Source organism: Paramormyrops kingsleyae, chromosome 3 (genome assembly GCF_048594095.1).
Source record: "Paramormyrops kingsleyae isolate MSU_618 chromosome 3, PKINGS_0.4, whole genome shotgun sequence".
NCBI lineage: Eukaryota > Metazoa > Chordata > Actinopteri > Osteoglossiformes > Mormyridae > Paramormyrops > Paramormyrops kingsleyae.
Window position 1 is genome coordinate 17,261,862 of NC_132799.1, and position 13,235 is coordinate 17,275,096.

The 13,235-nt window shown below is 47.0% G+C and overlaps 1 protein-coding gene across 20 annotated transcripts in view; it reads right to left on the minus strand.

Annotated features, from left to right (window-relative positions):
- Positions 1-13,235, minus strand: part of LOC111848816 (neurexin-1a) — a 249,977-nt gene that overhangs the window by 161,922 nt on the left and 74,820 nt on the right. For 12 of the 20 annotated variants that reach the window (XM_023821107.2, XM_023821118.2, XM_023821115.2 and 9 more), the window contains 2 exons: positions 2,962-3,263; positions 1,155-1,178 (listed from right to left, as the gene is read on the minus strand). In XM_023821107.2, the coding sequence (XP_023676875.1) occupies positions 1,155-1,178; positions 2,962-3,263 (326 nt within the window). The remainder of the gene's footprint in view (positions 1-1,154; positions 1,179-2,961; positions 3,264-13,235) is intronic. The other 8 variants (XM_023821125.2, XM_023821124.2, XM_023821123.2 and 5 more) reach the window with 1 other exon arrangement.

Sequence of the window (13,235 nt, forward strand, 5' to 3'; positions counted from 1 at the left end):
GGCGACAAAGCACAGGGATAGGACACGCTACTCAGAACCTATAACAAAAATTTGCCTCTCTGTGTTTTTCCTGCTCTCACCAACGAGCTTCGTTCATCTTTCGATTAGTTTTTTTTTTTTTTTTTGTCTGAAACCCATTTTCATGTCTGTTTAATTAATTTTCTGGATTTGATTTTTTTTTCTTTTTGCCCAGTTTGATATTGAATTCCTAGTCTGCTAGTCCACCGTGGAGACACTAATCCGGTTAGTTACCGATTGCCCAGACTATAGTGTTAGTATTGTCCCTACTGCAACTCAAAAGTAATTTAGCAGACACAAAAATGGTGTTAGTAGAATGTATTCTAGGTTAGTTTTTAACTTACATATTAGTAAGGTTTAGCTTTTTCTACTTAAAAAAATAACGAAAAATAAAATTTTGGCGTGCGTCTGGGTTAGGGTTAAAGCGCAGGCAATTATAGGCACAAACCACAAATCGGGCTAATTAGTAAACCAAATCATGCCTTGGGATTTGTTTTCCTTTTTGCATGCGTACACGCAAAAGGAAAACCTCACAAAATCGGTTAACTTGACAAACAGAATGTGTTAAAAGGAAAAACGGGACAGGACACCACATCATGTGCATGCACAAGCATGATGGCGGTGTCAAAACAAAGAGGAGGGACCAAAGGGGGAAAAAGCCAATGAACAACAAGCACATGTCTCATGTAGACAAATGAGCAGCTGGGCCATCAGCGCGGCAGCCAATCAGAACTCATGCCATGCAGGGTGAATGGGGGAGGGGGGCAGAACTGGCTGAGCCAATGAGAAAAGGGGCCAGCCAGCCAGGAGCGTCCTCCTCGTGAACCACTCCTTGATGCAAAAGGCTTGAAACGATGCTCCTAAGGGGTCAACCAAACAGAAGTGGACAGGAAACAGGAAGGGGAGGGAAATAAGGAAGGTGAAACCAACAGATGAGAAGACAAAATTGGAAAAAAAAAAGAGTTGAAAAAGTAGCAGAAGTGTACCAACCGCAGTTCCTTTATGTTATTTTTTTGGTTAATGATGTCTACGGTAAAAAAAAAAAAAAAGAAAAAAAAAAAAGAAAAAGAACACACGGCAAACCCAAACTAAGAAACAATTAGAATGATATCTACCGAACAATGTAGTTTGTTTACCATAGCGTGTCCAATGCCTGAGTGCTTTGTGGAAAAGGGGGAGAAAGGAAAATAAAAAACTGTGAACAGAATAACGGCTGTCACTCAAAAAAGATATGATGGTCATCTACCAGGTTAGTACATCATCTCCTCGGACGTTAGAGGGCAAAAAACGGTTAGTAGAATGACACATTCCATGGATGACAGGGTTAGTTTCCGAAGCATGTTAGTAACATGGGCAAAAAGGAGGTTTTACGGGAAAGAAGCAGACTGATAAGGAGTGCCTGGCGGCCTCACGATTGGCAGCGAGACCTCCGACCCCCTCAGGATCTTGTATAGCTATCATCATGGTTTTTTTTGACTGGACTTAACTTCTCTAGCAACACATCCATCCCCAATGAGACTGACAGACATCAAAGGCAGGGCCTCTTAGGAGGAAATGCCCAGAGCACATCAGGAGACCCTCTCCGGCGAAAGGACGCTTTCTCGTCCATCATTGGATTGTTTTTTGTTTTGTCATTTCTAGTTAATTTGCCATCGGTTCTGTGCAGGTGGCCGCTCGACCCAGGGGCTGGCTAGAGCGCACGGGAGCCCCGGCGACCCCCCCAGCGCCTTCCGGCCGGGGGCCATGATGATGGACTTTAGGACCGCTTGACGGCAATGGGACAAAGCAAAGCAGAACCTGACACAGAATGGGTAAATGGAACTCTGCTGCGTCTCTGCCGGGCATGCACCTGAATAAGCACTCTGCACGCTGGCTCACACCATCCCCTCATTCGCTGGCTGAGCTGCTTTTAACGTCAGCCCATCTTCTAAGAATCCATTCCCTCGGTTTCTGGATTTGTTCCTAATTAATGGTATTTTCCCACCATCTGAGCAGGAACAAATCTAGAGGTGGATTTTTCAGAGACCTCCACACCTCTAGAGGGAGCTCTCTAATCCACTATCCTATTTGTACCTGTTACTGTTCTGCTGTCACCCAGACAACAGCAAGGCGACACATTAATAACATCTCTGGAATGATATAATGGGAGAGATTCAGGATGGGTATTCCCCATTCCGTTCCTGGAGCTACAGGCTTATGCTAACAGAGCAGCTCATGCTAAGAAATGTTAAGCATCTCAGCAACTGATAAAAACAACATCAAAGTTGACCGATAAAAGCCGATCTTTGACAGTTGTCAAGTTCCTCATGTTTTTAACCTTTTTTTAAGCTCCCAATCTGACAGAGCCTTTCTGGTCCTCAATACTGGCACAATTTGTCTCGGACCCGACAAAGCCCTACATTGTCAGACCAATGAGAGTATGTCTGAGACAAAGACCCGGAGGTCACCGGCAAGCATCTGCTAATTGCACAGAGGTCGAAACTAAAGTTCTGCCGCTCGTTAGTGGAAAGACATAATTAAAAATGTCAGACTGAAGACAGACCTAGAAGAGGAAAATCTGGCAGAGGGGGGCATCATGCATTTAAAAGAATGACCAGTTTATAACTAGGTGATTCTATGTCCCTTATATTTGTCTAGCGGAGATATACAGGTAAATCCAGGTCAACTGGAAACATTCTGCCATTAAATGCTATCGAAGTACCGAGGCTCCACTAGCCTCCAAGCAGAATTCCTTAAAAAGCCATCATCATTAACCCAGCTGAATGGTTCTTCCAAGCCACCTGTTGGCACAACATTCTCCCTAACCCCCAAGATTACTGGTCTAGATATGCCCCTGCTCAAATGAGGTACTTCAGAGTTTCACTCACTAGGTTCCCATCAATCAAGCTTAGCATTTCTATCTGGAAATACATTCATTGCTTCCCATCATCCTTGCACCGTTACCTGACGTAGATTCCTGGTTACTTTGACATCATGCCAATCATTGTCATTAAACTTCCCATTGACAGGCTCCACGAGGGCTTCAAAGGCCCCCGAGCCCAGATTAATGACAAGCGAGACCGCCCCGTTTTTCAGAGCGAGGTTGACGTAGTCGGCCGATTTGCCCGTGTGCAGCATCAGTCCGTTCCTCTGCAGGGTCTTGAAGGAGAGCGTGATCTCGTCGCTGCTGCTCTGGATGGGGTTCGTGGACAGGTCGTAGCAGAAGTATTCAGAGCCCCTGAAGGTAGCTACATATTCTTCTTTTCCTGGAGAGAGGGTGAAAGGGAAACAAAGGAAAGGAAATCGCATCAGTCCAAAGTTGGGGAATGGAACAAGGAAGTAAAGTCACACAGTGTCACTGCAGAGCTACAAACTGTCCCGCAAGTCTTTGGTCGACTAGAAAGACATTCTTTACCTGCAACCTCTTCAGAAAGGCATGGAAAAGGTCAGTAACCTTAACTGAAATACCCCAAGAAGAAAACCTCATATAACACAACAAAAGTCAGCCTCAGGCTAATCCACAGAGTAGAGTCTTCATTAATTTCATGGCTTACAGTTACAGGGTTTGATAATCATGTTACATAAATACAATATGACCATCATGATGGGACCTAAGCATGTTGTAGCATGCTGGAAGGACTCACGAGTCTATGTGAATAAACATCATGTCATCATTCAGAGCCAAACACAGCAATGTAATCCCACCATGGGTGGAGCCGGTGCCTCTCCACTGAGCTCATTGCATTGAGAGGGTCAACAAGTTCTCCGCCCAGCCGACTTTGGGATATTATCAGGACAGAAAGCTACAGGCTGGTTGGCAGCTTCCAGAGGCTGATCCACACCTCTGTTACCCCCGGTACAGGACACAAATTGGAGAAAACACATGAAAAAAGCTATCTCCCACCGGGTCGTATCAGCCAAAGCGAGAGCATTCGGTTCCTGGGAAAAGGGCCTGCGATAAAGCAGGAATGCTGCCAAGTGGCTGAATACACTGACCATGTCAATATCTGCTCATCGTCCCTGGGTCGGAAAGCAATGCTCGGGATTGATCAGTGATCCGGAGAGGAGCCAGAGGCAGCGTGGATAATGAAACCCCTGTCCCTGCAAGAAGCGGCCCATCCTGCCCGAACTATCACACCTACAAGATGGGGACTCAGTGACCCTAGCATGAAAAAAGAGACTGTTTTTCATTTTACCCCAGGGCTTTGCTATCTCCTGATAGCGCAGGAAGGGCTTGACCTTCGCTGGAGTCCAGATCCTGCCCTCCCATAAGCCTTTGCAGCACTGCCAGATTCCACGGAGTCAGTTTTTCAGTAATCAGCAAAACATCTCCGCGAGCAGTCTGTTGCAAAGCCCGGCCAAGAAGCCACGGCCCCAGCGAGCCCCGCTTCCCATCATGCTGCTGGCCTCCCACACAAACACAACCAAAAAAAAAAAAAAAGAGCCAGTTTACAGTACCCACCTCTACCCCTGACTTAATATAGCAGCAATATAAAGCATGCAGGGAACCATCTAGCAGATCTTAAAAATATAACAAAGCGAATGAGACAAACAGAAAGCATGAGCCAGGCTCCCGAGGGCAGCTCCAAATAATCACATGCAGGTAAAGCGCCTTCAAAGGCACCCGCACCTCCACTCCCGAGCTCTTCAAATCCCAACAGAGAGTTGCCAAGCAGCGCCATTCTAGAAGCGACCCTGGTGCCGAAACACAGCCTTCATCCACAGAACCTGATGCGGAGCAGTCATCGCCACAATCCGTAACCACGACCCCAGCACAAGTCATTCCCTCCAACTCATGGTTGGCGAATTGCGGTTGGAAGTGAAGGCGACGCCCCATGCTATCTTCGGCCGCTTCACAAGTTCCGTTTCAGTTGATTATATAGCACTGAAGCCTCCCTCTGCCATATCGATTAATGCTGATTGCAATTTAATAACATCTACAATTAAAGGTGGCACATTCTGTCCCCATTATTAATGCCTGCAAGAAAGAGGAAATAGCCACTCCGGCAGGAACACATATTGATTGAGCAGAAATGGCAAAATTACGCACTTTTCAAATCCAATTATGAATGCAAATAAAACATTACGGTGGGGAGGGGGGGGGGGGGTAGTACCTCTGGGCCTGAATAACTTACTCACCCCCCCCCACCCCCAAAGGAGAGTAAAATAATTCAGAGCGAAATCATTCAGAAAAACAGAGAAAATATGTTTTCTTAAAGGGGCATGCACGACAAAATGCAAATACCATGGCTATGGACGTACATTTAAAGTGAACTCGTTATCAACCAGCATGATAACAAGCTCTATCTACCTCGTAGCAGTTAAGAGAGGTGGATAAGAACCTGAGCAATGGTTGGTGGTTCAGATCCTCGAAAAACCCCAGACCTAAATGTGCAAAAACAGACTGCATGATGCTGCAAATTTGCCGGCCGGACTATGGTATGTCAGTCGACCGCCTGCTAAGCTAATTAGCGATTCTGTGCCGTGAGAGACTGCGACCTGTTGAAGCGCCCCCAGGTGGACCGGGCCCCCCGAAGGCATCCCTATTCCAGAAAGGCTCCTCATCACTCACCCGGCAGTGACAGCTATGTGAATTACACCTGGGGGACGGGCAGCACATTATGGGCACACAAAGGTAGGCGTGGATGGCCGGCGGAGACGCCGCAGTCACTGATTGTGATCATTACAGAGAACAAAAACAACCAGCCACACTCTGCTTGCCTCTTCTTATTCTTCTGTTCCAGCTGCTCATGAAAAAAACGTCAAGAGAATTTTCTTTCCCCCTCCCTCCCCTCCTAATGGCTTACAAATTAAGTGTCACATTATATCGTAAGGCGCTACAGGGGAGAAGGTAACAATAACACACAAAAGCCATAATTAATTATTTACCCGGATACAGTGTAATTTACAGCATGCTATCAAACACGGTCGCCACCTGACTTACTGCCAGGGAACTCACGAGGCTAAATACTGAACCAGAGTTTCAGCTCCCATCGTCAAGTTCCAGCCATGGCTACGGCAATTATGATTGGAAAAAGAAACTTACCGCGGTAGCTTAGCTACGGGAACACTAATCCGACCTTACATGTAGCACACAGGCGTAATTAAAACCCCTGAGATACCTTCGACGCCAAGGTAACGGTGAAAGAATGTTGTTTAGCTGCTCGCTAAGCCCTCTCCTGTTGAGGGGAACCACTTGGCATTCTGGGATTAATGGGCAAGTGAATGAGGATCTCAAGACATGACACACAAAACAATATATATTCTCTTCAGGAGTCTGTAGTCTACGTAACCATACCTGCCAAAGGCAACATGAAATGAACCGACAAACTGTCAATAGACATGCTTCTTCAAATCAATTGCTTCAAGAGAAAATGCAGAAGATCCTCCTTAGAGCGGGTCCTTCTGTTCAAACATTGTACTAAACCACCTTCCAAGAGAAGTGGACAAAAATTAATTCCCTTCCCTTCCGCCAGGCCTTGGGTTGAACGGGGGCCGTTCCAGATGAAACTGTTTCCCTGGCGAATAAGCATTTTAGTACCTGGCACAGATCCAACAATGGACCTGTAATAATTTTTAGCCACGCACCCCCATCATGCCAAGCTCTTCAGGCCTGAGAAACTGGGATTTCTGAGGTCATCTGTAGGTATCCAGGTGGCAGCTCTATTATGGGATAGTGGGAGGCAGCTTAGGCCTCGAGGTGGTAGAGGCCAATCTGTGGTGAGGTAATTAGAGTTAGCCTGCACGTTCCGCACAGCCCCCGGCTGATATTCAGGTTTCATTTTCCCGTGCCTTTCAAGAACGTCCTTCTGAGTTGCAAGTGCTCCCCCCATTCTCAGAGTCTCCCTCTGATCCTCTCAGAAGTCGTTTACAACCATCACGAGCCAAAAAAGGTGAACCGATGGTGAACCTCTTCAGTGAGCAATCCAACCTTAGACGAAGTACCGGAGAAGTTCAACACCCCAAAATAACATAGATTGACACTGATATTAATATTTATGCCATGCTATTGAACTGCCTCTAATCTTTTGACTGGGATGCTATTAAAAAAAATATGCAAAGAGGTGTCCTTCTGGAATAGTACTGTGCCTAGTGAATCATCTTTTATCACCTAGGAATCAAAACCAGCACATCTCCGGGGCAAAAATATGCTGTGATATGCTTTTCTCCTTGACACTTCCTCTGGACTGGAACGGTGCAAGGTGGGTGGTGTGATGTCACTTCCTGCCTCCAACATAGAGCAGAAACAGGCTTAGTGTGTGGTCGAGAGAAGCTGGAGCACAGGTTTAACTTACCATTAAACTGCCTCACCAGTCCCCGGCTGATGGCAAAGCACCTCAGACTAAGACAAAATGAGGACTCGTTAAGGAATCATTCTGTACACCGTTTGGGGGCCAGGCAGCTGGCGTCCTGAGGAGGGGTTTACGATGTCACGGTTTGACCGAGTCGGCCCTGCTCTGAATTCCCAGGCTGTCACTACCATGCGGCTCAGGTGCTAATAAACCCTCTGGCCAGCGCGAACGGACCACCAGGCTTTCTGCCAAAACGCTGTGTGTTTGGGGGAGGCAGCGCACGGGCCAGGTATGCTTTCTCACGCCTTGCCTCTACCTCTTTTTTTTTTATTATTCATTTGTTCCTTCTTTGTGCTTGGAGCTCAGAAGGGAGGGTCATAGAAGATACCCAGCCAGCAAGACGGAGCCGTGATTACCTCCAGCTTTCACAAGCTACACACAGGCTCACACTCACTCACAAGGATTAGGTATCTATATCTTTGCGAAGACTCTCCATTCACTTAATTTGGCAAAACCCCAATGCCAACGTTGACAACCTTAACCCCTACCCAGCCGTAACATTGTTTGCTAGCACACAACAGCTTATAACATCACAGAAATTAAAACAATTCCAGCAAATCATATGGTAGTCTTTGAAGAACAGACAACCTTTGCCCAACAAGGTTGGTTGAGTTAGTGTAGCACACCATATTTTGCTGTTTAGTTAATATCATGCAAGAGATAAGCGCTCCCTCAGAGGGAACTTCAAGTGAAGAAAGCGAACGCTCACAAGCCACATCTTTTAATAGAGGAGATATTGTGGATAAACAAGGTAAAAAGACGTTGGTGGTGTGGAGGTACGTTGACAATTTGAAGGATAAAACGCAACAGACTGCTGATGTCTATCGCAAACTCTGCCGAAACCTTGTGCCAACTAAACCTGGAAATAGTACTAATTTATTTTACTGCCATCCAGTAGGACACACAGACCAGCAATTAGTGCTTCCTCTTTCAATCTGAAAAAAAAATATGGAAAAAAAATCACGCCCTGTACCGCTTAAAAATGGGACACAGCATTTCATTTTTCACTATGGGATGGGTGACAACTGTATCAGCAATGTCAAACCAGCCCCCTGTAACAAGCAGTGAAAGAGAAAAAAACTCAGCAAAAAAACATACTGTCGGCATTTTCAAGTGTTAGTGCTATGACTTTTTTTTATTTTATTTTTTTTATTAAAATTTGGTTTAAGTTTGCAGTCCATTCAGTTTGTCACCATTTTTCATGTTCTGAATCTCTTTAGGTAATCATTAGGGAATTTTTATCAGGAATGGAGCCTGAATGCTGATTTGAATTATCGACTGATAATCATCATTATGGACTGATATAAAAAAATATCATTTCTGTGTAAGGATACATGTATTAAGGCCCCCAACTCTCCCTGTGTGTGTGTGTGTGTGTGTGTGTACCTTTGAATGTGTTTGAATGCACCCATATGCCTTTATGAGTATTTGAGTTTACTCATACATACAGGTGTGGATTTCTGAGGTCATGGAGTAAGGTTATCCACAATAAAGATACATATTAGGAGATTCTGGGCTTTTTGACCCCCAGTGTCTGATACGGTTTCGAGGAGAATGAGTGTGTGTGTCTTCCCACATTGCGAAAAAGCTTATTTTAACATTGTGGGGACCATTTTTTCAAAAAGCTAAAAATGTCAAATATCTAGTATTCAGTTTGGTTACTTATTGTTAAGGTTAGGACTGGGCAGGGTTTAAGATTGCCATTGTTGGGATTACGATTATATATACAGAAATACATGGATGGACCCTGCAAGGATATGAAGACAAATGCGTGTGTGTATGTGGGGGGGGGGGGGGGAGGTGCCATGTGTGAGAAAATCCCCCAACTAGATGGAGAAACACCAAAACACGTCAAATACTGGTTGCTGGCACCTCGAAAGGGTCAACCCCCCAAATGCATGACCTTCTCCTGATGAAGATGCATTTTGGGTTATCAGTGCAGGCCACTGATGAGCTCTTCTCTATCCTGAGCTATTTGCGGGACTCATAAAAATTTAATATGGTTGCACATAATTAAGTAACTGCAGTAATTTCACAGCCAAGAGAAACACTAAGAAATCCATCCAGCTGCACCCAGCTCGCTGTCCCCAGCTCAGAAACGTAAAAACAGCCACATGGCAAAGATGATGTCATACTGAAGGACCGTGTGAGTGAAAATAGGTCCTGATGAGAGTAAAAAGGCTGTCAAGGTGAGAATGGAAAGGTGAGGGTACCGCCGGTTGGAGGCCAATGGGAATGGAGGCATGAGCGAAATGAAAGGCAGGTTCTCACTGGCTGCATGCTGCACATTCTGGATGACAGAACCATTGTGCCATTTACACTGGTCAAATTGTTGATTCACTAAGGGGGTATTAATCCCTATATACACTCAATACGTACACTAGTACACTGTGAATCATCAGTGTCGAACAAATTATCTGCAGCAAGCCAATCAAAAACAGAGGCTCTTTACCAAATCAAAAAGGCAGACACTTGTCTCCCATATGAGGTCACTCGGGTGACACTTCATCACCGTGACGATAACAGGGCTCGGGGGGGACGTCTAACATCTGTGAGGCCTAAAGAGACGTGAGCACCCGAACGTGAAGGAATACACAAACAGGAAGAAGAAAGAGGCGAGCGTAAACACTATAGAGTACACGAGGAAATGGAAAGAGTTTCTACATGAGGCACTTAAGATCAAATATATACCAGAGATAAAACTCTGACATTTATAGCTGGCATTAAAGCTATTAAACTGGGACTTGGGGTAATCCTCTGCCGCAAATGGGGAATATCTGTAAAGAGATTTAATAACGGGCCAAAACAAAGCAGCTTCCCAGGGATTTGACGTTCCTGGGTCCAGACGCGGAATGATGCACCCAGAAGCCAAACAAGGAGGCGAACGTGAAGCTGCCATCAGGAAGTCAAGGAGACGCCATCGGGAGCAAGCCGGTTCCGTGTCCCTAACCAGAGAACCTGCGACTTTGCGTTCCCACCACATCACCACATCCCCCCTCAGCCCTCTCCTCCACAGCCTCACGTTGAGAATCCGGCTGGATCCCTGACCCATGGGGGATCTTTTATTATTAACCAGTGGGAGCCGACACCACAGCCTTCCGGATCCTCCTGCAACGGACATCACTGAGATGCAGAACCCCAGCAAGTCCTCTGTTTCTCCTCTCTGCATTGTTAATTATAACTGATATTATTATTGTTATCATTGTTATTATTATTATTGGTTTTCAACCCCCACAACCCTGTGATTCGAAAATGTACAGATGTATGGATAATTTTATTGCTCCTGGTTATTAGTTATTTTTGTGAAAAAGACCCTTCAGACCGCTCACATTGCATCGCCGAGGCTCATTCTCACACCTGGACCTGTTCATATCTGATTTGGGGTTGAGTAAATGATATGACAGCGATACATTAATGTGCCATATGAGTGCCACACATCAGACACACGCTGCTTTAATGGCCCATACTTCACGATGCGATCCTGTACGCCTGTAATGTAAGCCTGTTACATTCAACACGGACCCCAGGTCCTAGGAAAGCTCCCTGCGGTGCAGCAGCTCCGGCCGAGCGGCCTTGGCGGGGGTTCAATAAAATGGGTCCCTTATTGAGGTCAGCAAAGCCCTAATGGAATTAAAGTGGGACGTTGATTCGGACCCCGAAAGGGGAGCATGCATTATTCACACGCTGCCCATCTTGCCACTGTAGCCCCGCCCATTCCCACGACCCAGCCCCCCATGAGCTAATGTGGCTGTCCCACCCCTAAGTCTCTTTGGTTCTCTATGGTTGATGGTCTCAGGTGAGACTCCCCACCATGGAATTCGAATCCATACATTTCCGAACACTGGCACAGATCCTTTCCCTATTAAGCTCTACACCGCCCCCTAGGGGACATCACTTACCTAAGCAGCCTCCCACTAAACAAGCTGGTAGTGTGTAGCATAGAGGGTCTGCAATCAGTGTCACACACTGTCACAGAGTCTGTGTCACAGAGCCACTTGGTGACATCGTGAAGGAGGCGTCAGGAGATGTGAGGCGCCCCCACAGGACGCAGCCCAATCACACAAACACGTGACGTGCGACAGCGCTGTCAATGTCACCTCATATGCCAGCAGAACTTCTTCACGCTGTTGCTCCCTGGCGTTGCTCAAGTCAGCAAGCATGTGACACGAAAAAGTCGCCCATCCATCCATGGTGAGCGCGCATGCGATCAAACAGGATGCGTGGAGCTAATTGGCTCCACGAGTCGGACAGCCAACACGGCAGGCCGATTACAGCGCTGTGGCTGGCGATGTTTATGAAAGTACAGAGTGCCCTTCGTCTCCTGGAAGAGGGGGCGTTACACAGTCAGAAAAGTCAGCAAAGCCATAGTGTTTAGGAATTCCAGGCCACCTCAGTGCAGACTGACAGGCAGACCCAGCGAGGGACAGACAGGCGTAGAGATTCAGGTTCTAGCAGCCTATCTACGCGGCTCAGCCCCTGGTCACCGTGAGCAGAGGGAGCTCTTTTCTGTGCTGAACTGACACTCCAGCTCTACCTGCCACCCGACCGTCAAACATACACAAAGCTTTTGTTGTTATAACGGCCGGCAGCAGCTTCAGGCTGCTTCGATTGTGCCAGGTGACAAGTTCAACTGCTTTGTGATTCTGAAATTAGGCAGATATGGTACTCGAACCTGGCCCCACCAGCACGTGGGCATTCCAGCGGACACAGACGACAATGCAACTCGGTGACAGAATAATTCATCGGCAGTTAACGCGCAGTAATTATGCAGATGCAGTCTTGAGCTTCCTTGTGGCACCATGTATGCGCCGACGTTCCCGTTGACAGTCCTTAGCCTGCAGATACATGAGTTACTTCATAACGGGAGATAAGATTGTGGGTTGGAAGCGTCGTCAGAATCCCCACCAAGACTGCTGAGGGACGAGCAGTAAAAGGGTAAAAAGTAATAGACCAATCGGCAAGAAGCGACATACGTGCTCCACAAAGCGGAGTACGCCTCTTCTGAGAGGGAGAATCCGATTGGAAGCTTCTATAGGATGGTGAGGTCATGCCTCCAGCTGCAGGCATCCACCACGACTGCGGCTGCCTTGCCTGCAGGTGACTCTCACTGGGTTTGTTGAGCCGTTGGCACATAAGGGTAACGTGATTAAAATATGGGGATGGTTCCGAGGGCGCATGGGTGCGTGGAGGGGTTTGGGGATCAAGGGCAGGCCATCGGCAGAAAGTGCATCACCTGAAATTCACCAGAGTCACCCACTCCACCGCCCCCCCCACCCCCATAAATGCAAAGAGGGGTTCTCAAAACGATTTCATGTCACCACTTTGGCACTCCCCGCACTCTCCATGCAGGATAAGTAAAATGGAACGGGAAGCCATTCCAGCAAAGATTTATTTTTAAGAGACGGTCTTTGCGGACGACAAAAGCCACACCTTATTTATTTATATTATCCAGCACGAGTCGGGGGAAGATAATGGCTGAGAGGAACCTGGAAAATGCTGAATGACTTCATACGTTTGCAGAATGTGACTCTAATTGCTGCATTAAGGAACTCGTTCTGCAAAGGGGGGGGGGGGGGGGGGCGTTTAGCGAAATAGGAGCTATTGTGGGACAATTATAACTGCCTCAGTCGTCCTTATTAGAGACTCTCCCCACAGCAAGGAGCCGTTACACCAGCTCCCGTCTCCCCCTTCTGCACACGTGCAGCATGTTGTGGCAGCCGCTTGCATGCACCCCCTGCTGCATACTTGCAGCGTTTTGTGGTGGCAGCTCATGTGCGCCCCCTGCTGCACACTTGCAGCGTTTTGTGGTGGCAGCTCATGTGCGCCCCCTGCTGAATTGCTTTGGGGTCGTGCTGTTCGCTGGGATCCAAACCAGGTTCGAGAAAC